Source organism: Doryrhamphus excisus, chromosome 1 (genome assembly GCF_030265055.1).
Source record: "Doryrhamphus excisus isolate RoL2022-K1 chromosome 1, RoL_Dexc_1.0, whole genome shotgun sequence".
Lineage (NCBI taxonomy): Eukaryota > Metazoa > Chordata > Actinopteri > Syngnathiformes > Syngnathidae > Doryrhamphus > Doryrhamphus excisus.
This window is the reverse complement of record NC_080466.1, coordinates 4,945,152-4,972,512: the sequence shown is the minus strand read 5'-3', so window position 1 is coordinate 4,972,512 and position 27,361 is coordinate 4,945,152. Positions and strand designations below refer to the sequence as shown.

At 40.4% G+C, this 27,361-nt stretch overlaps 1 protein-coding gene across 3 annotated transcripts; it reads right to left on the bottom strand.

The window, feature by feature from the left end:
- Nucleotides 1–10,915: 10,915 nt before the first annotated feature.
- Nucleotides 10,916–27,233, bottom strand: adra2a (adrenoceptor alpha 2A). Of its 3 annotated transcripts, none has more exons than XM_058063133.1 (3): nucleotides 26,907–27,233; nucleotides 21,762–22,032; nucleotides 10,916–15,063 (listed from the first exon to the last, which is right to left on the bottom strand). In XM_058063133.1, exon 3 carries the CDS (start codon nucleotides 15,041–15,043, stop codon nucleotides 13,760–13,762), a length of 1,284 nt encoding a protein of 427 aa, XP_057919116.1. In that variant the 5' UTR covers nucleotides 15,044–15,063; nucleotides 21,762–22,032; nucleotides 26,907–27,233; the 3' UTR covers nucleotides 10,916–13,759. The 3 variants fall into 3 exon arrangements, with proteins under 3 accessions (XP_057919116.1, XP_057919203.1, XP_057919025.1); XM_058063220.1 differs by lacking the exon at nucleotides 26,907–27,233 and having other exon boundaries at nucleotides 21,762–21,822; nucleotides 21,943–21,965; XM_058063042.1 differs by lacking the exons at nucleotides 21,762–22,032; nucleotides 26,907–27,233 and adding an exon at nucleotides 15,827–16,323.
- Nucleotides 27,234–27,361: the final 128 nt, after the last annotated feature.

Genomic DNA, 27,361 nt, shown 5'->3' with positions numbered 1-27,361 from the left:
CTAGGAGATCTTTTTATATTAAAAGTGAACAAGTGCAAGTATTGTATTTTAAAAATTATTTCACATTTTCCAATTAAACATTTAATTCTATGCATATGTTCTATCAATTTTTGTCTGTTTATCTTTTAGAAAGCAGAAAGTAAGTATTAATGGGGTCTATTTGCAATACCAATCATACTTAATGGAACCACACCTACGTCATCCTAACATAGAAGATGACTCAGAATTAAAACATTCATTTATTATTCCCATTATCTTTAAAGACCACATTAGAATAAAACATTGGCAGTAAGTAAAAAAAAAAAAAAAAACAGTCGTTGTTTTAAATGGTCTTACAGGAGTGGGCGGACTCATTCATTCTTTTGCACTTTTTAGTCTGCTTCTTTGAAGTTATCTCTGAAGTTTGGGGGAACAATTTTAAGTTTCCCACCATTAAAGGAGTCGTATTCCCGTGTTAAATAATGCCAAAGTTTCAGATAATGAGGTTTGCGCATTTGGTAGTGAGCCCTGAAAGACGTTTTAGATGGCTCTGCACGCTTGGTTTTATTAAGCCTTTCTGTTAACCCTATTAACCCTTTCATCTGTTATTATTATTATTATATACTATATTTATTATGACTGTTGACTCTTATTTTAACACATCGTTACACCATCTTATCATTTATGTATTTAAAATTGACAAAGAGTACATTTAAGACACAGGAAGAAAATTATATTGTAACTAATGTGAAAACAACAGCGGTCAAGTGGTTAGCGTGCAGACCTCACAGCTAGGAGACCAGGGTTCAAATCCACCCTCATCCATCTCTGTGTGGAGTTTGCATGCGTGGGTTTTCTCCGGGTACTCCGGTTTCCTCCCACATTCCAAAAACATGCTAGGTTAATTAGCGACTCCAAATTGTCCATAGGTATGAATGTGAGTGTGAATGGTTGTTTGTCTATATGTGCCCTGTGATTGGCTGGCGACCAGTCCAGGGTGTACCCCGCCTCTCGCCCAAAAAGACAGCTGGGATAGGCTCCAGCACCCCCCGTTAGAAAAGCGTTAGAAAATGAATGAATGAATGAATGATGTGAAAACAGTGAGGTAGGATGAAATAAGCTTTGCTTCTTCCTACTCCTTTTTGGACATACTGTGAATTGTACTATGTGATGTATTTCAAGGTAATGTTTACAATAAATTCAACCATTATCATCACTCTTACATACATGCTTCCAGCGTAAAGCTATTTACACAGCATTAAAACATGCACACTGTGACTTCCTGTTCAGTGTAAAGTAGGCTTCAAAATAAAAGCGTGGCACTATCGTGGATTCTAGATTTGACTACAAATTGTTAGCCACCATAAGAAAGATTTGCGCATGTACATAGCTTTATTGGAGGAAAAGGATCCTTTATCACACATTTTCCTATTGTGTTGACAACCGCTTATGTCGAGGTGAGTCACTCAGTCTGAGTTGCGTTGACAAATGGGTTTGACTTGTACTATACAATAATGAGCCTTTGTTTGACGGCTGCCTCATATTTTTTTCATAAATGTTGAATGTTCCCGGGAGGACTTCATAAAAAATTAAATTATGTATGATATACATGTGGAAAATACTTGTACTTAAAGTACTAAAAAAAGAAGCAAGCATGCGGTGTTTGGAGGAATATTACTACATTACTGGCGATAACCAGTTGGCCCCAAAGGTGTTTGGTGGGTTTGAGGTCGGGGTTCTGGGGTTTTTCCCTACAAAACTGTATGATATACCTGTGGCAAATACTTGTACTAAAAGTACTAAAAACAGAAGCAAGTATGCAGTGTTTGGAGTGTTTTATCGGCGATAACCAGTTGGCCTCAAAAGGTGTTTGGTGGGTTTGAGGTCGGGGTTCTGAGGTTCTTCCCTACAAAACTGTATGATATACATGTGGCAAATACTTGTACTTAAAGTACTAAAATCAGAAGCAAGTATGCAGTGTTTGGAGGAATATTACTACATTAATCAAGAAGTTGGCGATAACTAGTTTGCCTCAAAGGTGTTTGGTGGGTTTGAGGTCGGGGTTCTGAGGTTCTTCCCTACAAAACTGTATGATATACATGTGGCAAATACTTGTACTTAAAGTACTAAAAACAGAAGCAAGTATGCAGTGTTTGGAGGAATATTACTACATTAATCAAGAAGTCGGCAATAACCAGGTGGCCTCAAACGTATTTGGTGGGTTTGAGGTCGGGGTTCTGGGGTTCTTCCCTACAAAACTGTATGATATACATGTGGAAAATACTTGTACTTAAAGTACTAAAAACAGAAGCAAGTATGCAGTGTTTGGAGTGTTTTATCGGCGATAACCAGTTGGCCTCAAAAGGTGTTTGGTGGGTTTGAGGTCAGGGTTCTGAGGTTCTTCCCTACAAAACTGTATGATATACATGTGGCAAATACTTGTACTTAAAGTACTAAAATCAGAAGCAAGTATGCAGTGTTTGGAGGAATATTACTACATTAATCAAGAAGTTGGCGATAACCAGTTTGCCTCAAAGGTGTTTGGTGGGTTTGAGGTCAGGGTTCTGAGGTTCTTCCCTACAAAACTGTATGATATACATGTTGCAAATACTTGTACTTAAAGTACTAAAAACAGAAGCAAGTATGCAGTGTTTGGAGGAATATTACTACATTAATCAAGAAGTCGGCATTAACCAGTTGGCCCCAAAGGTGTTTGGTGGGTTTGAGGTCGGGGTTCTGAGGTTCTTCCCTACAAAACTGTATGATATACATGTGGCAAATACTTGTACTTAAAGTACTAAAAACAGAAGCAAGTATGCAGTGTTTGGAGGAATATTACTACATTAATCAAGAAGTCGGCAATAACCAGGTGGCCTCAAACGTATTTGGTGGGTTTGAGGTCGGGGTTCTGAGGTTCTTCCCTACAAAACTGTATGATATACATGTGGCAAATACTTGTACTTAAAGTACTAAAAACAGAAGCAAGTATGCAGTGTTTGGAGTGTTTTATCGGTGATAACCAGTTGGCCTCAAAAGGTGTTTGGTGGGTTTGAGGTCGGGGTTCTGAGGTTCTTCCCTACAAAACTGTATGATATACATGTGGCAAATACTTGTACTTAAAGTACTAAAAACAGAAGCAAGTATGCAGTGTTTGGAGGAATATTACTACATTAATCAAGAAGTCGGCAATAACCAGGTGGCCTCAAACGTATTTGGTGGGTTTGAGGTCGGGGTTCTGGGGTTCTTCCCTATAAAATAGAACCCAGTTTGCCTTTATGAACCTTGCTTTGTGCACTGGAGCACAATAAATGGACAATGGATACAAATGTATATAAACATGGAACAGACATGCATAGCAAACACGGTGATAGGTCCGGTCTTTACACATGAAGCAAACATCATTAAGAGCTGCAGCAGGGGGTGGGGGGTGAGGGGAAAGAGGTTAGTACTCAGGTGTGCTAAGCTCCTTCAAACGCCCACCGGCCAGCCCATCAGCGCACACTAGACAGCCATTACAGACACTAGAGCTTCCCACTTGTACTGCCCTCTCCTGCACGCTCACCCCTGCTGGACTCACCCTGACAAACCTAACTATTCTTCTAGTCTGTCCGTCATCTGTTGGAGAGAGCAGTGAAAAAGAGTTCTACGCTTTGATCTGTGATCATTGCCGAGCTACGCAGTACGCCGCTGTGCTCTGGACGGGATGTTTTTTTAATCTTCCACCTCTGTTAAAAAGTTCTCATGAAACTCTTCAACATTGCCGTGTCAGAAAAGCCCTTGGATGTGTCATTTGTTGGATTCCTGATTGATGTCAGGCATAGAGAGAGAGTTAGAGAGAATGTGTGAGGTTCAAGTGCACCAGGGTTTTTCCACTTTTATTATAGATTTATTGATCCTATGTCTCCTATGGATTTGAAGTAGTTTTGATGCACTGTGCATACACTTAGCAATGTGAGTGGAGTATGAGTGTGTACATGAATTACTAGTACACATTTACTGTACACATGTACTATTTGTGTAAAAGTACCACCATGAGATGTGTTTGGACCAAAATAGTGGGATTAGCGATACTGCAAATCCACGCGCTACCGAGTAAATACCGGGCCAGTATTGCTGATATTTTTCAAGATTATTGAATTATTTTGAGATGTTCTGCCCCCCACAGCCTTGGTGTGTTCAAAGACTTATTCCAAACAATATAATCATCTTTCTCTCTCTCTCTGTATATATATATATGGTTATATATACACATTTAAAATGTAAAAATATACAATACATTTACAGACAGTATACTGTATTGGTATATTGATAAAAACAACACACAGAAATAATAGATCTGAATGAATGAAATATTCTTATAAATACTTATTGTTCTTAATTTTTTGTAATTTTTTTAATTAATTAATTCAATATGTTGACAACAAAGCCACACAAAAATGATCAATGGAAATCCAAGTTATTTGATTTAGTAGAATTGCAAAAAAATGACCCGGTCAGGTTGTTTTCTTGAAATATCTTCGTAATGAATTTTTAAAATCATTTCATATTCCTGGTATTCCTCAAAAAACATATTTTTGATATCATGCCGTTCACATTTTTTACTTATCTTTTATACATTTTAAGAAATTTTTGTTTTTGTGTTACTACCCCAACCTTCCATAAGTGGGTCAAAAATGACCCGGTCAGGTTGTTTTCTTGAAATATCTTCATAATGAAAAATCTTTATAATTTCATATTCCAGGTATTCCTCAAAAAACATGTTTTTGATATCATGCCGTTCACATTTTTAACTTATCTTTTATACATTTTAAGAAATTTTTGTTTTTGTGTTACTACCCCAACCTTCCATAAGTGGGTCAAAAATGACCCGGTCAGGTTGTTTTCTTGAAATATCTTCGTAATGAAAAAATTTTATTTCATATTCCAGGTATTCCTCAAAAAACATATTTTTGATATGATGCCATTCACATTTTTAACATATCTTTTATACATTTTAAGAAATTTTTGTTTTTGTGTTACTACCCCAACCTTCCAAAAGTGGGTCAAAAATGACCCGGTCAGGTTGTTTTCTTGAAATATCTTCGTATTAAAAAATTGTTATCATTTCATATTCCAGGTATTCCTCAAAAAACATATTTTTGATATCATGCCATTCACATTTTTAACTTACCTTTATGCAACACACAATGGATCCTCACATTTTCTATTGTTGTACGGGGTCATTTTCTCTTTCAAAGATGGAAAAAAGTGAAAAATTAAGATGTTTCTAACATGAAATTATTCTTGTGTGGTCCTAAATATAATACTAAATATCATACAAGTGATTATTCCTAACCAAAATGGCAAAATTTGCATAAAAACGCATTGATTCTAGTATGGGTCATTTTTGACCCACTTATGGAAGAGTATAGGGTCCAGTCTCGTGCATCTAAGGGTTAAAACAATAAACAATGTGACAGAATTGAGTGTGACACAATCCATCTTGCATGCTAGGTGAAATAAAATAATGTACATGGCCTTTTTGACACATCCTTCCAGGTATATATTTCCTTACGCTCTTACCTGAATTAAAGCAAGAATATAGATGAGATTTAATTTACATAGCGAGTGAAAGTGAGAAACAAATTCAACATTCACATACCACACGTCAGCTGGTCGGACGTCACCCGTGGAGGAGGAACGTGCCATGAAAGCAGAGGACGGACTAAGTGACTAAGCGAGTAGGCTTATTTCATTTCTGATGAAATCAAAGTAAACAGCATGTAGAAGTTTACAGTGCTGCTTATTAATATCATGCCATCTTTTCTCCCAGATGGGAAGCTGCCTACATTGAAACCAAAAAGTCTCTCTGCAAAAAAAAAAAATATTTTAGGCATAAAACTGACCTATTTTGAAAATTGAGACCCTGCTGCTCCAACTTTGAAAATAATTTCAAAGCGGGACATCAACGTCTTCCTCCTTACGCTGGAATGAATTGCCTCACAGGTCTAATAATCACGTTGCATAATGCAACATGGTCTCCGGGACAATCAGAGCTGATTGCGCTCCATCATAATGAGTTCCATGAAAATAGATTTGTCTAGACAAATTATTTTCCAGGGAAATATCTACTGGGCCCGGCATTGTTTTGCACTTCCAATCATACCCACAGGCTTGACAGCTAATCAGCTCCTCTTAATGAGACTGGGATCCCATTTGAAATGATATCTCGGAGACACTTTTTAAAAGTCCTCTCTGACAGCCAGCAGTGATGCTGCTGCCGCTTGGAAATGTTCTTGGATGTCGCTGGATCATGCAGACAGACCTGGGAAATTGGCACATTCAAGAGCGACAAATAAGTAGGAAAAAAAAAAAAAACAAGAGTGAGTCATCTGTGACTCTGTAAATAGGCATATTGAAGCCACCCCAAATGGGCGGATGTCACTCTGGAAAAACAGATGTACAGTTTGTCGTATGTGGGTGCCACACTCAGCACTCATCATCACTGTGTCCTTTTCACCCCTAACACCTACGAAGCGTTTTGAAAAAAAAAAAAAAAAAAAAAAAGGCGACACGCCCCATCCTCCCACATCCAGGGGGTGGTTTTAGATGTGTTACAAATGAAACGTTCCTTCTTACTTGTCTTGTCCTTGGCTACAAATGACTGTTTGTCCTCTAAGTTTTTCACACCTGCTGACATTGTGTCCCCGTCTCTTTGAATTGTAGCTGCACTCAACCACCAAGCTCAGCCTTCTGGTGACGGATATGCACTCTAACCTGATGATCCATGCTTCCATTCCATTCCCAGAGGCAAAGTGTGCATGTGTGCACGTGTGTGTGTATATGTGTGTGTGTGGGGGGGGTTTCTTACTTCAACAGCTGGCTTGCTCCAATAAGCTCTCTGTAAGTAATCACTGTTGCTTGGTGATGACTGCGTTACAAAGATGCAAACAGATAATGACGGAAAGGAAGGAAAGTAGCAAAGAAAATATACACATAGCATGAAGGAATATCAACAATAAAATGACTTTTTTTTCACAGTTTTAAATGTTTTCATGTTTTGTCTCCAAGCAATAAGCTTAAAATATAATTAATAAAATATAACTTCCATGAATAATTGCCTTAGGACAAAAACAACACAGGCAACATAGGAGTTGAAGGGAAAGTACGTGCAGTCAATATGTAATATTAAAAAATATTTAAAAAAAAATTATATACTGTCGTCAAAGAAGGCAACAGAAGAATTATGTGTTACAAGTGATTAAAGATTAAAGATTAAGATTAGACTAGATTAAATAGGGGATCCAAGCAAGATAGATGACATTTTTTTTACAACTAATATTGGTACTTGCCTAGTATATTTCTTAGCTACCCTTTGGGTGTTAAGTTGCTGTGTGATGATTTTAGCCCTCTATCTAAAATTACACTGCGAGTTCTTATACATCATTATAGTCTCATGTCAAATAAAGTGCTGCCTGGTCCTCACAGACTTGTGTGACCTTTTGTGCGTCTTATATATGTACAAATGTGGTACAAATGTGGTACAGCAAACCTCGGATATATCGGACTCGGATATATCGGAAATTCGCTCACAACGGACAGATAAAAAAGAACCAATTTTTCTGTAATGCATTTCCAATAAAAATTCATTGCATATATCGGATTTTTTATAACGGATTTCGCCTATTTCGGACAAAATCTCCAGTCCCGTTCCAATGCATTTCCATTAAATTTCCCTCGCATATATCGGATGGCCGCATCGTGGCGCTCCGATTCGCCGAATCGTGACAGGCCGCTATACGACGTCATTTGCAGCGTTGCCTGCGCGTCCAGGTACATTGGAAACATAGTCAAGGAAGTGCCTTTTTATAACGGATAAAATCCGATTTACGCATATACCGGATATAAATCCGATATATGCGTAAAACGGACATTTTCCGGTATACGCATATAACGGATTTCGCTTATATCGGACAAAACCAGTGGGAACAATTGAATCCGATATATCCGAGGTTTACTGTACAATTATGTTTTTCCTCTTTAAATTCAACGGGTGCAGCTGCAACACAGGTTCTTTTCATACACTTCAAATTATAACTATTTTATCCAACCCCCAATCATCAGTGATGTGCCCATGAAGAACACAAATTAGTCTTGTACCTGCACCTGTCACAGAAACAGTTCAACATTATGGGCAAGACCAAAGAGCTGCCAAAGGACCTCGGGCGAGATTATAGACCCGCACAAGACTGGAATGGACACAGAGACCATGACGAAAAAACTTGATGAGAAAGAGACCGCTATTGGGGCAATAATTAAGAAATTAGAGAAATAAAACATTTCTTAGCTACCCTTTGGGTGTTAAGTTGCTGTGTGATGATTTTAGCTCTCTATCTAAAATTACACCGTGAGTTCTCATACATCATGATAGTCTCATGCTGCCTGGTCCTCACAGACATGTGTGACCTTTTATGCGTCTTATATATGTACAAATGTGGTACAATCATGTTTTTACTCTTTAAATTCAATGGGCAGCTGCAACACAGGTTCTTTTCATACACTTCAAATTATGATAACTATTTTATCCAACCCCCAATCATCGGTGATGTGCCCATGAAGCACTCAAATTAGTCTTGTACCTTGAGTACTATAGTACTTAGGTCAAATCATGATGTAGATAAAAGGCACCTGTCACAGAAACAGTTCACCATTATGGGCAAGACCAAAGAGCTGCCAAAGGACCTCGGGCGAGATTGTTGGAATGGACACAGAGACCATGACCAAAAAGCTTGACGAGAAAGAGACCGCTATTGGGGCAATAATTAAGAAATTAGAGAAATAAAACATTTCTTAGCTACCCCTTGGGTGTTAAGTTGCTGTGTGATGATTTTAGCCCTCTATCTAAAATTACACAGTGAGTTCTCATAGATCATGATTGTCTCATGTGAAATAAAGTGCTGCCTGGTCCTCACAGACTTGTGTGACCTTTTATGCGTCTTATATATGTACAAATGTGGTACAATCATGTTTTTCCTCTTTAAATTCAATGGGTGCAGCTGCAACACAGGTTCTTTTCATACACTTCAAATTATGATAACTATTTTATACAACCACCAAGCCTTCCGACCCCCAATCATCAGTGATGTGCCCATGAAGCACTCAAATTAGTCTTGTACCTTAAGTACTCCTTTAGTACTTAGGTCAAATCATGATGTAGATAACAGGCACCTGTCACAGAAACAGTTCACCATTATGGGCAAGACCAAAGAGCTGCCAAAGGACCTCGGGTGAGATTATAGACCTGCACAAGACTGGAATGGACACAGAGACCATGACCAAAAAGCTTGATGAGAAAGAGACCGCTATTGGGGCAATAATTAAGAAATTAGAGAAATAAAACATATCGATTTTACCTCGTGGGTAAGACCCTGAATTACAAAAGATGAGCATGATAATGATCTCAGTGGAGTTGGGACCGCAGTCACTAAGAAAACCATTAGTAACTCATTTTGTTGTAATGGATGGAGATTGTGGAGTGCCTGCTAGGTTCTCTTGCTAAAGAAGACACATGTACGGACCCCTTTGAAGTTTGCCAATAAACACCTAAATAATTCAGACAAGGCTTGGGGGAACTGGGTGTGGTCAGATGAGACCAAAATGGAGATCTTTGGCATCAACTCCATTTGACATTTGAAGGCAAAGAAATGTCCTGAAGTCAGCAAGGGTTTTTCCGCCAAGTACTCAGTCCTGTTTCGAATTGGGATTTATTCCGTGTTGAATACGGAATACGGTGTTTTCAGCAACAATAGCTCGAACCGAACGAGCCGAATAACCATCACGGAATTGAACACTTATTCCTGTTGTCGCAGTATCAGTACCTCTGCATTTGTTCTGTAAGGGATGAGGAAATTCTGAAGATGGAAATTAAATGACACATTTCCAACCCATTTTTGCAATGACCGGAATTGAGTCCTGTAGCGTCACATAGTATTTAGAGACAATGCAAAATTTTTGTGTTCTCTCGCAAAACCTTGCAAAAATATGTCTTTTTTTTTTTTTAACCATCATTTTTTTTCTCCATGTCCCCTCCAGGGCTCTGCATAAATAAAATCAGCCGCTTCAGTGGTGTAATCCAAAGGAGCTGAGGTGAGTACTAAGAAGACAAACAAACGTATTGGATCGTAATGACTACTTCAAAAATATCCTAAGGCTGGAAGTATTTTGAAATTGTTAAAAATGACTCCAAAAAGTGAAGTGCAACTTGTATCAGCAGCTTTTTACATCCATTTTTTTTATACCGCTTGTCCTCACTAGCGTCACAGGTATGCTAGAGCCTATCCTAGCTGTCTTCTGGGGAGAGGCGGGGTACACCACATATCACGCCACAACCACACAATCACTGGATCATCATTGAACATCATGAAGGTGAGGCTGTTACACCACCTTCGCTTTTTGATGTGTGCTGACAGCGACCATGTTTGTCTTGTTTTCAGTGTGACTAAATAAACAAAGGTACTGTTGCTGCACAGCTAACATTTGTTTTCTTTAAGGTGAAATGAGTTGCGAATTGGATCTGTTTGTCAGGATCGTCATTAGCTAAGCTAACCATTTGAATCTTGACTGACTATGGACACAAGCTAACATAAGCATAATTCATTCATTCATTCATGGACTGGTCCCCAGCCAATCACAGGGCACATATAGACAAACAACCATTCACACTCACATTCATACCTATGGACAATTTGGAGTCACCAATTAACCTAGCATGTTTTTGGAATGTGGGAGGAAACCGGAGTACCCGGAGAAAACCCACGCATGCACGGGGAGAACATGCAAACTCCACACAGAGATGGCCGAGGGTGGAATTGAACCCTGGTGTCCTAGCTGTGAGGTCTGTGCGCTAACCACTTAACCAACGTGCCGCATAATAAGATTGAAAGCATATTCATTCATTCATTCATTTTCTACCGCTTTTCCTCACGAGGGTCGCGGGGGGTGCTGGAGCCTATCCCAGCTGTTTTCGGGCGAGAGGCAGGGTACACCCTGGACTGGTCGCCAGCCAATCACAGGGCACATATAGACAAACAACCATTCACACTCACATTCATACCTATGGACAATTTGGAGTCGCTAATTAACCTAGCATGTTTTTTGGAATGTGGGAGGAAACCGGAGAAAACCCACACATGCACGGGGAGAACATGCAAACTCCACACAGAGATGGCCGAGGGTGGAATTGAACCCTGGTCTCCTAGCTGTGAGGTCTGCGCGCTAACCACTCATCCACCGTGCAGCATATTTTTGTGGTTTATTCGCCACCCCAAACTTCATGACTGATTGAGTCATTCTGTGCTACATTATTGATGGCCAACTTCCTCCCCCGACTGTTTACATGTTCAAATACACATTCTCACACACCCCTCCCTCTTTCTCACAGACCCGCACACTTGCAAGTGGTGTAAACGTGCAGGGAGACACTCCACTCCACACACACACACACACACACACACCAGCCTCTGGTGTACAAGACACTGGATGGATTAGCAGAGAAACTGAAGGAAGCATCGTTGATCTCGCCGCCGACAGGTTGTTAAAAAGCCTGCCAGACCGCCTGGCTTGGCTGTCAGAAGGAAGACTTTAACTTACACTCCCTCTGCTGGAAAAAAATGAATTTTCTGTACCCGGCTATCGCTCTTTTGTTTTATCCACCAGCCGTGACAGAGTCAGGAGGGACAAGGAGAGGGGGAGACATTCTGGTTTGACAGGCTTGTCACCGTGTGACACATTCCACCACAACACAAAAGTGCAAATGAACCATTACCTCTGTGATTTCTTACTTCCTGTTATCATATTCATCACATACTTTGGAGTTGTTAAGATCAACCCTGAAGCTTCACTGATGATGAAAACTAAACAACCTCCATCTAATCCCAAACGTGATTAATTCAGGGCCCACTGAATATTTACACATGTTTCATAAAGACTCATTAGGAAGACTCTTTTTTTTTTTAATTGCTTGCAAAGGTCAGACTCACTGCTGGGTTTGCTTTTTTTCCTCTTAGATTACGACTGAAAGGTCACTCGTGGTCTCTCATTTACATTTATTCATGAAAAAGCGGAGACACGATAGAGATAAAACATCAGCTTCAATTTCTGGATCTCCGTTACACCGTCAGTGCAGTTTTTGAAATAAATTTATAACATCGAATGTTATGAGTGCTTATCTTTTAAAGTATGATGACATCACCATATTGATACTACAACCTGCTCAGGAAATGGATTTTATTCAAGTGGCGGCATTTTCCTTGTATTTTTGATCACTATCGTTACCAACCAATTTTTATATTGTACAAAATGGCACAATACAGTATCCATGACAATAATGAGGCATGTTTTCGACATCAAACGGCAGTGAAATAAAAGAAACGCAATTGACTTAACTGCGTCTTTATATTAAAAAAAAACAAATAAATGTACAATAAAGTTACTGCCGAGTGTTATTGGGCTCTGTGCTGAAGCGGTTGGAGATGTTTTTTTCCAAATCAATCGCAATCGAGCTAATGGTGCATGTGAAGCTCATTTTGCAAAAGCCTCTCCAACCGTAGCGTAGCATGGCGTAGCATGGCGGGAGAAGTGAGAAGGTTCCGTCACCCCCCGGGTGCAAAGCTTTACAGTTCACGAGATGTAATAAACCATATATATTTAAGCAGTAATTGTAGAAGCAGTGATGAGGATTTATAAAAGTTTTAAGTGGTACTGACAGCGATGGCTGCATCCCTCCTTTGTGACTACAACCCTTACACATTTGACAGCCATGACAGTCTTTAAATTAAATGCAAATTGCAAAGGCCAAAAGCCATAATACTTCAAATACTTCTTTTGTGTCACACTGCCAAACATAAGCTTGGAGTACGGTGGCCCAAAAGGGTAAAAAGGCTAAGAAGGACCGGTTAGATGCAAAGATTGAACTGGTACCCCACGCTACGCCAGTTCCATCCAACCAGTCCCACCAGGATGATTCATTCATTCATTCATTTTCTACTGCTTTTTCCTCACGAGGGTCGCTGGGGTGCTGGAGCCTATCCCAGCTGTCTTTTGGGCGAGAGGCGGGTACACCCTGGACTAGTCGCCAGCCAATCACAGGGCACATATAGACAAACAACCATTCACACTCATATTCATACTTATGGACAATTTGGAGTCGCCAATTAACCTAGCATGTTTTTGGAATGTGGGGGGAAACCGTAGAAAATCCATGCATGCACGGGGAGAACATGCAAACTCCATACAGAGATGGCCGAGGGTGGAATTGAACCCTGGTCTCCTAGCTGTGAGGTCTGCGCGCTAACCACTTAACCGCCGTGCCGCCACCAGGATGATTCATTCATTCATTCATTTTCTACCGCTTTTTCCTTACGAGGGTCGCGGGGGATGCTGGAGCCTATCCCAGCTGTCTTTTGGGCGAGAGGCGGGGTACACCCTGGACTGGTCGCCAGCCAATCACAGGGCACATACGTATAGACAAACAACCATTCACACTCACATTCATACCTATGGACAATTTGGAGTCGCCAATTAACCTAGCATGTTTTTGGAATGTGGGAGGAAACCGGAGTACCCGGAGAAAACCCACGCATGCACGGGGAGAACATGCAAACTCCACACAGAGATGGCCGAGGGTGGAATTTAACCCTGGTCTCCTAGCTGTGAGGTCTGCGCGCTAACCACTTAACCGCCGTGCCGCCACCAGAATGATATTTATAGCAAAATATTGATATTTACAGAAGCAGCAGTCCCATCAGCCATATCTTCTCATGTCCCTCCTGCAAAGTATCTTCTTGAAGGACCTGCGGAAGTCATTATTGAAGATGGTGTAGATGATGGGGTTGAGCGCGCTGTTGCAATAGCCGAACCAGAAGAAGAACTTGAACAGTGTGGCTGGGACGGTACACGACTCGCAGAGCGTCATCAGCATATACGTGAAGAAGAAGGGGAACCAGCAGATGACAAAGACGCCGATGACCACCGCCAGCACAAAGGTGAAACGTTTCTCTCGGTTCTGACGACCCTTCCAACGGCTTCCTTTGGTGCTCTTCTTCTGCACTTCGCCGTCACCTGGTTTGACTTTGCTTTTCCCCTTGGATGATTTCTTCTTCATGGAGCAGGGATTATTGACTTTATGGTCAGAAGAGGACGACTCCTCAATGTCCACTCCATTGATCTCACCTTCTTTGCCTCCTACTCCTTCTCTCAACTCAATGTCCCCCTGGTCCTTAAGTTTGTCCGCCTCACCTGCAGCCAGGCCGTTCTCTTTCTGGTTAGATGGAGCCATGGCGTCTGACTTGTCCTTGCGTTTCCGGTCTCCTGGTGGAGCACGTGTCCTCTTTTTGGCAATCTGGTAGATCCTAACATAAACCAGCACCATGATGACACACGGAAGGAAGAAGGAGCCAATGCAGGAGGAGATGACGTACCACTTGTCATTATTGATCTTACAAACCGGGTCCTCTTTGCTGTTTTCCTTCTCCATGGTGATGAGAGGCGGAAAGGAGATAACAGCGGCGATGACCCAAACGATGAAGATAATGCACTTGATGCGGCGTGGGGTCCTCTTCAGGTTGTACTCTATCGCCTGCGTGATGGACCAGTAGCGGTCCAAGCTGATTGCACAGAGGTGAGCGATGGAGGCGGTGCAGAAAAGAACATCGAGAGCCAGATAGATCTCACACCACACCTCCCCAAAGTACCAATATCCCATCAGCTCGTTGGCCAAGGAGAAGGGCATCACTAAGGTGGCCACAAGTATGTCCGCTGATGCCAGAGATACCAGAAATAAGTTCTGTGGAGCCTTCAGGGCCCGGCTCGTAAACACAGCTATGACCACCAGGACGTTTCCAAATACTGTGAGCAGGATCATGATGCTCACCAGCACCGTGAGCGGCAGGGAGATGTTCAGGCTCATGGGGGTCACCCCTGGGAGCGTCTGGTTGGTCTTGTTGTCAAACCCCATGGAGGCAGATTGTCCCACTTCCTGTGTTAGTTCACACCAGGAGGAAGTACTCATGGTAAACTTACTTGTCATTTACCAGGATTCTTGTCCATCTGAAAATAACAAGAAAAAATCTATTTTTAATGCTTTTACTTGACTTTATTTCATTAAAACTACTATGCACGGTATAATAATCATACAGGCATTTCACACACACACACACACACACACACACACACACAGTAGGGGCAGTGCAACAGTGTCGCATCCACGAGCGTGTGTGTGCCTTGCTTAAGGATACCTCAAAAAGAAGACCCACCGCCATTCAGCCTCATTTTTCCACCCATAACCCTCCGTTCCTGGTCACTATTCATATATTTATTATCCACCATATAATTGCTACTATCAGAATGAATGAATAAATCAAAATTACATTTCCCTCACAATATTAATAATGCGGTATTTTAATAAGTACTCTTTTAACTCAGATATTGTGTATAGGACTAATGAGTTTTTTTTCACACTGTACTGGCATTCAAATCACAATCTTAAGTATGATATTAGGAAATATATTAGTAAAGATACAAATATAAACAGTTTGGATAGGATGAAATTGCCATTATATGTCCTTTTATTCACTGTTTTAGTGTCAAAATGACTGCATTGATTAAAACAAAGCGAGTGATGACTTAATTTACACATTAATTACAAATTTATTTGAAGTGCAGACACAGTTTTTCATTGGTATTATATTAAAATCCATATATATGGGAAATATATGATTGGAAATATATGATTAAATTACAATATTTGCAAAAGTCATCTTTTCCCCCCCGCAAATGAGCATTAAAGCATTAAAGTGCAAACAAACGTTACCTGAAGCAGTAGTGATCGTCCCGGTGGCGGAGTGACATTAACAACTGTCAGCGTGTAACTTCTTCAAGCGGATTGTTAGAAAGCCAAGATCCATCCAAGAGGCGGCCATCAAGTCCTTCCTCGTCGGGCCATCCTCGATGGGCATGCGGCATGCACTTGCAGGCAGCATCAGAGCCACTAATGCAGCGGTCATGTTAAAATGTCAGCGATAATTGCACTACGTGTGTGTGTGTATGTGTGTGTGTGTGTGTCTTGCTTCCACTGCTTACTAGCTTGACGCCGCCACTCCCTCGCTTTATATCCCGCACGCTGCAAGAAGTGACGAGCTGACAGTGGTGTGCCACACACTGTTACAAATAATATGAAAAAAAAAAAATAAAACACGCGGTCCGTGCACACAATAACAAGAGCAGCTGCAAGTGTGTGGATTTTTTTTGTACAGTGTGTGTGTTTTTTAGTATGTTTATCACCATGACTCCTTGGAGCAGAGGGCAAACACTGGTAGAAGTAATGGCATTAATGGACGTGTTGTTCCTGCCCCCCCCCCCCCCCCCCCCCCCAACTAATATGTTTACTCTCCCATACAGACAACAACTCCCAAATCTCAAAGTGCACATTTGTGGTCATTTTTCAGACAATAATTATTTATTGGATTATTATGGATTATTTATTTATTCTATTAAACTATTTTAGTATACCTGTAGGAGCTATTTATTGGTGTGTTCCTAGGTTTTTGATATCTGTTGATTTATTTTTTGTTGTTGTTGTTTTGTTTGGATTACTTGATAATATTTTCTTGTTATTTATTTTGTTTGTCTATCATATTTTGTTGGGGTTAATTAGTAGTTGATTTGTGGGTTTGTTTCATTGGATGGCACCCTGGGCACCTGCAATATATTTGGGTAGGCGGTGCTCACAGGACCAGCATGCACCGGGATGGGCCTATGGTTTTGTACCAGAGCAAGAGAGGCAATAGGAAAAGGCCCTTGTTCCTTTTTTATTTTGTTTGCTTGCTTGGTAATAAAAGGAAAGAAGAAACGGAACAGGATAGTTTGGACAATGACTCTTTTGCCTGCGTGAAACAAAACCCATGGTGCATCAGTGGCCGCTTGATTATAAGTTACGTTTATTATTTTAGAGAAGGACAAATAGCCACTACAATACCCATTCTGTGTTATTTTATTTACCTATTGGAAAATGGTAGCATGAGACGTTAAAAACTTTTTAAAAATTCATTCATTCATTCATTTTCTACCGCTTTTTCCTCACAAGGGTCGCGGGGGTGCTGGAGCCTATCCCAGCTGTCTTTGGGCAAGAGGCGGGGTCCATACCTATGGACAATTTGGAGTGGCCAATGAACCTAGCATGTTTTTGGAATGTGGGAGGAAACCGGAGTACCCGAAGTAAACCCACACATGCACGGGGAGAACATGCAAACTCCACACAGAGATGGCCGAGGGTGGAATTGAACCCTGGTCTCCTTGCCGTGAGGTTTGCGCGCTAACCACTCCACCGCCGTGCCGCCCTATTTATTTGATTATTATGGATTATTTATTTATTCTATGAAACTATTTTAGTATGCCCATTAGTGTTATTTTATTTCCCTATTGGAAAATGGTAGCATGAGATGTTAAAAACTTTTTAAAAATTAATTATTTTTCTACCGCTTTTTCCTCACGAGGGTCGCGGGGGATGCTGGAGCCTATCCCAGCTGTCTTCGGGCGAGAGGCGGGGTACACCCTGGACTGGTCGCCAGCCAATCACAGGGCACATATAGACAAACAACCATTCACACTCACATTCATACCTATGGACAATTTGGAGTCACCAATTAACCTAGCATGTTTTTGGAATGTGGGAGGAAACCGGAGTACCCGGAGAAAACCCACGCATGCACGGGGAGAACATGCAAACTCCACACAAAGATGACCGAGGGTGGAATTGAACCCTGGTCTCCTAGCTGTGAGGTTTGCGCGCTAACCACAAATTTAAAGTGAATATTTAAGTGTACACATGCACTGTTTCGTCGTATAACTTGTTCAAAAAAGTACAATTCATGTTATTATCCTGTCCCAGGGTTGTCAAAGATGTTGTCTAGGGCCATTGTGGCCCGCGGTTAATTTTTTATTGCCCCACTGCACATTGGAGAACTAAAATTAAACCCCCAAAAAAGACAAAAATATGATGGTTAAGAAATGCAAATCACAGTGGACTAGTGGTTTGCCACTTGTTGGCCACACAGTCAGATGATCCGGAAGGCTTGTATATCTCCTTTTGGCGTCTGTGTGAGGTTTGCATGTTTTCCGTGAACACAGGAAAAACTAATTTTCATTTCAGAAAACACATGAGCAAAACACAAAACAAATAAAAGTACTGCAAAATAGAATGGGAATGTACCAAAGCCTATGCAGATTGACAGAAATGGACGCATGTCGTTGAAGCAATTAGCTCTGAACGTGTGAGTAGTGTGTTGCATAACGACATGAAATATTTAAAAACAAGGCAGTTAAGTTCTAATCTTATGACATCTTCTTTACTTAAGAACTACTAATTGTTTAAATACTGTGCCGCTCGAGTCAGTGAGGAGACAGTATAACAATATAACGGTCTGAGTCAATTTAACACTGAAAAGTTAAATCTAAAAAAAAATATACAAACATGTACCAATTCGAGTTAAAAACACAATTCTTTTTAAGTTTTCCCATAATGCAGGACTTCTGAGCAACACATTGACACATTGGGGTGCTGCAATGACATCAGCCTCCCTCTGGGCTCCGGGCACCATTTCAGCACCATCCATCCATTTTCTATGATGCTTGTCCTCCAATGAAATGCTTTGCTCCAAAAAATATATATTATGGGAAAACTTAAATTTGTATTATTACATGTTTGTATATTTATTAGGTATACCTTTTGTGTATTAAGTTGTGTGATGAGTTATTGTTTCTAAGATGACAACGTGAGACAAACTGTTATATTGAATAATGACCTCCTGCAATTTCCAATGGGTTGACAAGCTCGTTTTTTCATAGCTCGTAATTGGCTCCGGTCGAAAGAAGAGCCATACCACAATATGTCATGTCCGGCTTATAGTCCGGCATGGCTTATATATGTGCAAATGTGTTTTTTCTCTAAATGTAGTGGATGTGGCTCATATACTAGTGCATCTTATACACTGGAATTTACGGTAAATTCAATCACACTGGTATTGAAATCAGAGGAACAACCGGTATGTGTGTCTCTATCTATAAGAGTTTATGAACAAAGAACCCACTCCATATACTCTAATACTCTGTATTACAATTCCAAATGCTCCGTGATGAGGAAACAAACCCGCAACCTTCAACACATCAAACCTCATCAGCCACCTGAAAAGCCCGCATTGCTATGATGCCTGGGGCATCGAAGCAAAAACATTTTTTTTTTTTTTGCCTTTTTACAAAATTAAAAATATTAAAGTGACTCCCGCATCCTTTGATTTTATATAGTATGCGGAAAAGGTTTGGGTACCCACTGTGTAACTGTCAAAAATAATATCTAGCCAGTCCTGATCAAGAGGTTCAGTTTGTTGTTTGCTAGAGTTCTAAGGAATGGTCGTGCTGCAGTGCATCCATGCAACCTTGGCTTTGTTGCCAAATAAGATTAGTGTTTGAATCCCTCAGCAGTAGAAGAAACAGTTCACATCTTTAAAGCTAGAGGGCTTTTAGTTTTGGAAAAAGATGATATACAGCATAACAAAAAGTTAATGAAAGTTTAAAATACAACGGAATATGGTGTTATCAAAATTCAGGAAGTGTTGTTTTAAATCTGAGGTCTAATTATTGTTGGTGTATATACATACTGTACATTCTGTACATATGCAGGGATTTACAGGATATTTCAATGACTTTGTGCCAACAGGAGCAATAGAAACAATTGTATTGTTTATACTTCAGACTGTTCTCTTGGGAATTTGATAACCAAAAGGGTTGCATAAAAATGAATAGAACATGTGCATAAATCAGGATTTCTTGATGAGCCATTCATTCATTCATTCATTCATTCATTTTCTACCGCTTTTTCCTCACGAGGGTCGCGGGGGTGCTGGAGCCTATCCCAGCTGTCTTCGGGCGAGAGGCGGGGTCAGGATTGCTTCAACAATCTTTATTGTTAATTCATTTTAGAAAAACTAATTGTTGTACCCAGAGGCGGGGCATGCCAACAGGCAAATCTGGCATTTGGGGGGGGGGTGCCCTGAGAGACTGAGTGCCCCAAGTGCTAATACATGTACTGCACAGAAACAACAACAATGGGAATTTACTATGCAATTATGAAATAATGATGCAGCAAACCCCCTTGGGGGTGCACAGATGGGGGTGGTGGCCCCTTGAACATCTTGCTTTGAGCCCCCCAAGGACCCTTGCCCCGCTGCTGGTTAGAACCCACTGTTTTTCAAAGCGAGAGTTGGGGTCTACTTTGGGAGGCACCGAAAGACTTCAGTGAAGGTGAAGCAGCTAGAAAAAAATCAAGAAAAAGTAGTCATAAAACCTGTAATGCTGATTTTACAATGGTAGAAACACAGCCTAGACTGAGTGGAATAGGCATTTTATAGGCCATTATTATTATTATATTTAATTACAGGTTTGTGAAGGGTGGCACGCAGGACTAAATGATACCTAAGCAATGATTCAAGGATTCTTAAATCATTCCCTTAAGAGCATATTTTGTCTAAAAGCAAGTCCCCCCACAGTGGTAGCAATTTCTTACAGTGTGCAGCTGGGTTGCTTAGCAGCAGCAGGGGCTTCACAGTGTGTGTGTGTGTGTGTGTATGTGTGTGTGCATCGAATATATCACCATCAGGATGTTGATTATGCCACTACTTCATTCATTTACACACATTCTATTTATGACAGGTGCAGTGTGGAGACTTCACATATGCACCATCTTGCTTGTCAGACAAGAGAAGCCTCACACTCCGTCATCGGGGTCCTCAAACACATCAAGACTCATAAGTACTCATAAGTGTTTGGGCTCATCAGCATGTTGGAAAACTGACACACGGCACTGTTTCCCAAACGTATGCTCTTCTTACAATGTGACAGTCCATGTTGGAATTCATGTTTACGTTCAGGAACCGCAGCTCCCACAGTAGCAGGGGTGCTCATGCGGCCTCAGATGCTATCACTATTTAGTCAAAAATGCCTTTCTTTTGTATCATTTTCAGCAGATAGTAAATATATGCTAATGTACAAGCTGAACCCTGACTACACTAAAGTAAATCCAAGTTCCATTTGCATACTATTGTCCATTTTAAGTAATGAAACAATACAAATAAAATAAGAAATATAATACAAGTACACAATATAATTCAATATAAGTATATATAATTCAATAATAAAAATAGTTGCTGAAACGTGAGGGGTGTGAACTACTAAAGAAACAATTGCTTGTGTTTCCAATGATAAGCGAGGTGTAACAGTCAAATATTGAAACATGAACAACACCTATTTGCCTGCGCCACTTCAGCGTATCAAACGTTGTGTTCCAATGTACATTGCGTCTGCGAAACAAAACACATCGAGCATGTGGCAGCACAACCATATCAGGAATCGAGTTCTAAACCAAACAAGCTGATTAGACTACATTCCTTTAACACAAATATGAAGGAGTGATGATTGCAATGCAACACTGTTGCTAAATGACATGGCGTATTTCCAGTGATTCAAAATGTGTTTTAGCCATTTAACGCCCATGAAAGCAGGAGTGTTTATATTTTTTCAATTGGCCAAAAATGTTAAATCCAATCCATGCAAGGTCAAGAAATGAAATATATTTGCCTTTTCTCCTTCATAATGTTTGTTTGTGTTTTATTTTCATATTAATGACAAACAACAGACAAGACTTGCTGCATATAAAGTACTTAAAGAAACCATTTCCATCCAACTTCAGCTCCTACCTGATCAGAAGACAGCCCAGCAAGATCTTCTCCATGGGGAAGTTTCATACAGTCCCACACTCTGCATGGAAAAGAAGCCTCTCATTACCACAAAACTAGACTACCGTCGCAGACTACAAATCCCTCTAGAGTCATTAGATGAGAGAAACTTCTTGAGAAACTGTGGGAGAACTTAACTTACTCAAAATGTGGTCAGGTTCTTTCCATGAATCGACTCCAAGGACCTTCTGCATGCAGCATAATGATGGAGTGAAGGGTAGACTCCCATGTGCTATTGTTATTTGGGGAGAATCATCATGGAGAAAGGAATTAAATAGTTCAATTTCAAAAAAAGGGCTGCACGGCGGTTGAGTGGTTAGCGCGCAGACCTCACAGCAAGGAGACCCGAGTTAAATCCCACCCTCGGCTATCTCTGTGTGGAGTTTGCATGTCTCCGGGTATTCCGGTTTCCTCCCACATTCCAAAAACATGCTAGGTTAATTGGCGACTCCAAATTGTCCATAGGTATGAATGTGAGTGTGAATGGTTGTTTGTCTATATGTGCCCTGTGATTGGCTGACCACCAGTCCAGGGTGTACCCCGCCTCTCGCCCGAAGACAGCTGGGATAGGCTCCAGCACCTCTGCGACCCTCGTGAGGAAAAAGTGTTGGAAAATGAATGAATTTCAAAAAAGGGCTGCACGGCGGTCGAGTGGTTAGCGCGCAGACCTCACAGCTAGGAGACTCGAGTTCAATCCCACCCTCGGCCGTCTCTGTATGGAGTTTGCATGTCTCCGGGTACTCCGGTTTCCTCCCACATTCCAAAAACATGCTAGGTTAATTGGCGACTCCAAATTGTCCATAGCAGCTGGGATAGGCTCCAGCACCCCTTGTGAGGATAAGAAAATGAATGAATTTTTAAAAAGACATAATGACACAACTGCAAACCACTTTCGAAGCAGTTTTAAGCCATAAAAACGACCACAAGATGGCAGAAGTTCCTTTGATAAGAGCTTGGATTGCGTCATTCCCTTGTAAAAACACACTCGACAGCGAGGAGGAAGTGGAAGAGCACGGAGGAGTGTAGTGTGCAGAAGGTTGTGCATTGTAGGGAAATGATCTGTCACAAATGCAAATTGTGTCAAAGTGTCAAAGTTATGCTTGAAATGAATCTTTTCACAAAAAGCCGCTTTTCTTCGTTTTGTAGTTGGGAACCAATATTTACTTACCTTGTGTCATCTTGTACACATATTTCTATCCTACTTATGATATTAAAAATAAAGGCTTGTACAGTAGATGTGATACCAAAAACTAGCAAATTTGTAAAAAAAAAAAAAAAAAAACAAACAGATAAATATAAGTCAAGCACACCGTTCAAAATTACATTCATGCAATTTGATTTTAGAGTGGAAATAATGACACACTATGATCACTGTGTGCAGCTCCCTGGTGTGTGACCAAGATATAATGATAGCTCAGTGAAGTCTCTCTCGCTGTCTTTCTCACATGCAAACAAACAAGCACTACATTACAGTATGTGACAAAGTAAGTAGTTGATACTGTATGCTCACTGTAAGGTGGCAATTTGTGACCTGGCCTGCTGTGTTGCTTAAGAGTAGAGAAGCTGAAGTGAACTCACTGGTATTTTGGGCTAAACAGTCATCAGTTGTGACGCTGCTACTCCATACATGGGGGCAGAGATCAACTGATACAGTGACATCTGTCGTCTGCTACAGCACGTCCAGCTTTCAGCAGCAACTTGTGTATTTGCGCATGTGACATCCAATAGAATCCAGGATAATAATAAGGCTGAAATACTGGAATACTGGAAAAACAGTACAGATGCCTGTAGTTTGCATTGCTGAAGTCTGTATTGGCTTTAAAATTGTTCTTTTCATTGACCAGCAGAGGGCAGTGTTACACAGGTACATGGCTTCACCTCATAATGCTGTGGATTACACTACAATAAATCGTGACAGCATGTGACTTGGAATAATCATTAGAATTATTTGAGTGTCTATTGCTGTAATGGGTTTTAAATTAAAATACTGAGTAAGAAGATTAGTGATGGCCAGTACTTGTAGGTGCAGGAATGTACTGTATGCATTATTCTCATCTACTGTATTTATTTGAGCTTTAAATGACAGAATAAATATGCACCACCTTTGAATAACGAAATAATACATTTAAGATGTTAGTTTATTTTAGGTGGTCAACATAAACCTTTTAGAGAGGTTTCAAAATTGGATAAGACACTCGCAAAAGTGGAAGAGATTCTTCTTTAGTGAGTTTATGAAAATGTTTGTGTGTAATCCTGCAAATTGTCCTTCTAGTAATTATTTTAGTGTGTCAAAAATGATTGTATTAAAAAAGTTAATTAAAGCAATACAAGTGGCTGCTAAATTACTTTATATTAAAACAAATATATCTGACATCTACGGTCCGACTCATGGTGTTTTCTTACAAATAACACTAAACTCAACACACATCAATGTAACACACACAAAATTGTAACATTTATACCTATTAAAAACAAAATTAAATACAACATTTAAAGTTGTCCCATAATCGTTACAGTGAAGCATTTGATTGGAGAACAAGTAGCATAGAAAATGGATGGTTGGTGCTGCTACCTCTGTCCATTAAAAGGCGCCAGGAGCCCAGAGGGAGACTGACGTCATTGCAGCGCCTCAATAAATGCAATGCGTCTGAGCATGCAGTCATTGAAAACTTGGGAAAACTTCAAAAGAGTTTTTCATTTTAAACTTGTATTGGTATATTTATCAGGTATACCTTTTGAGTGTTAAGCTGCTGTGTGATGAGTTCACTACTCTTAGTAAGATGACACCTTGAGTGTATACTGTTATATACAATGACCTCCTGCAATTGACAAGCTCGTTGTGAGTGCACTCATGCACTTGTGATTGGCTCCTGCCAAAGAAAGAGATAGTATTTCCTCACTGACTTATAAGTGGCAGAGTATTTAAACACTTAGGAGTAGTTCTGAAGTAAAGGATGAGTCATGAGATTATAACTTAGTCATAAACTAGTTGCACTGTGTGAGCTGCAGGAGTCAAAGTTCAAGATATATTAGAATTTACGGTACTATGCAAAACTACACATCCAAATATCACATTAAGTACTTCTGCAGCATTTAGGATTTTCTGTCAGCTAATTTGTCCCTGTTTAAGACACTTATTCTGTGTGCATGGACTGATCTACTATAAAGCTCTAACCGCAGATTTTCAATTTGGCGAGTGACTGCGGGGGCCATTCCAAAACCTTCTGCTTGCATCCCTCAGGGTAGTACATGGTGGATTACCAATATGTTTGGGATCATTATCCATGCTGTAAGAGGGTGATATTGGATTTTGGGATGAGGAAATAGAAGAGCTTTGCGTAGACTGAGTGCCCGAAGGTTGTGTTTGTCAATGTGTCAGCGCACTGTGGTACACAGCGTCACCACTCTTGGGGGCAGTATTTCTCTCTGTGGTTTTAAAAAGGCAATCAAATGGGAGTTTTGTCACCACTCCGGCAGGCAGTGAAGTGTGCACCTGCTGATACATGCTGGTTAAGATGTCGTAAAAAGAATGGGAGGCCATCCGTAACAAAGTATAAATAAGAAATTTCATGGTCAGTATGACGAGGAGGGGTCGTCAAAGCAAATGTATTATTGCACATATGCACCTGGGGCCATACCTGTAAAACTGAGTGGAAATCTGACTGAAAGTCTGCGTACCCAGAAATCCAAAATGTACGTACAGACATAGGTAAGGGAGGTAAGGGCCCTGATCTTCTAAAGCTCATCATGCAATTATGTTAAATCCTCTCTATGGGAGGTGTTACTATGCTAAATAGCCATTTTACAAGAAAAAATATATATCTGAAAATGTATGAATAGTAGTGATGAATTTGCAAGTCAGCTCTTTGAAGTGAATGAGGAGTCTTGATTTTCTTGTCTGTTTTCCTGATAAAGTCACACATGATTGGTCAATTTTCCAGTTTTGATAGTTATAAATATTTCTCTCATACTGTATATTTAGCAATATTTGGATGTCAGTTAACAGTTTCATTTGAACTGACTTAATAATTGGAGCTACTTTTTTGGTAGAATACAATACAATGATACAATACAATGTCATAAACAACTGGAAGATGCCTGGGAGATGCATTATGGTTGGATGACTTTCCCATTACCCGTAAGAAAAGTAACACTTAAGGGAGGTCATTATGGCTGTCTGTCATTGTGCACTTAAAAGAATTATTGTGGCAAATTCATTTGACATGCTTTGCATCGTACTCAAGGGCAGCATTTGTAAACATGCTCAATGGCCACTAAAGCGAAGTCATGGTTCATATGAATTCTGTAAACCGGGCGTGTCCAAAGTTGTCCATGCATGTCGTATAGAAATAAAATTAAGAAACAAAAACCCCTAAAACCAACCACCACCCTGGAAAACAAAGCAAAAAGGCACAATGTAAAGAGAATGCTTAAATGCTGATAATACTAACAAAGCTTGTCTTTAAATAATCTCCACCATGCCTGTCTAAAATATAGTTGGCAATTTTCTGTCACTGAATATTTACCCAAAAAACACAACTTTACTACCTTAATCTAGCACAATGAAACCTGGTCGCGGGTATGGTGGCACCGCAGATGTCCTTTTCAGCGAGAGGCAGGGTACACCCTGTACTGGTCCCTAAAAGTCATAAAATTTGGAATTCAACCAATGTCAAAAACCTTGTCTCAAAATTCACACAAAAGCTTGTACAGAACGACATCATGTTATTTTTAATTGTTGTATTTTATTGACAATCTTGTACCCTGCGATTGGCTGGTAACCAGTCCAGGGTAGAGCCTGGCTCAGGGGTGGGATAGGCTCCGGAATACCCCGTAAACTTAGGCATGATAAGCGGCATAGAAAATGGACCGATGGATGATATATAGATTAGTCAATAGCAAGACTCAGTGAGCATCTAAAATAAGCAAAAATGTACAAAATAAAGTTTTAACTGTTGCACAATAACCCTTTAATTCAGACATTATGCCTGTATTTAATGACAAAATGCCATTAAAAAATCAGAAAGACAAGGACCACAGTTTGAAGTGATCCGCTTTGTAAATAAAGTCTAATTTAAATGTTGCCAGTCATAAATAAAAACTCACCTGTCCTCTCTTTCCATCAAAGCAGCTCACATAGTGATGAAAGGTGGAGACCCCCAGTCTAAGAGATTAAGTCCCCGTTTTGCTTTTTCTTTGGCTTGTGACGACACCAATGAAGGCCAGGACCACTGTACAGGCAGGGATTAATTATCTCACACAGTTGTGGTATCCAATAGAACAGTCCCCTAGCACTCCATTTTTGTCCCGCTCACCTCCTCTCTCACTGCCTGCTGCCATTCACCACCTTGTCAGATGTACAGTAGCAGCTTGACAAAAATAAGGAAAATCATGGTCTTCACACATGCTAAGCTAACTTCGGAATTCCTTACCAGATTAGATTCTCTCAGCGGAGACTCACTGTGCCACACTTCAACAATTCCTGAATCAGAGCATTGTTTCTTCCTTCTTCTGTTTCCTAGACATAGTCAGCCGGGGGGGAGGTGGGGGGGATACAAAGA

Excerpts from the sequence above, each read along its gene's own strand:
- adra2a (XM_058063133.1), bottom strand. The coding sequence starts at position 15,043 with ATGACAAGTAAGTTTACCATGAGTACTTCCTCCTGGTGTGAACTAACA.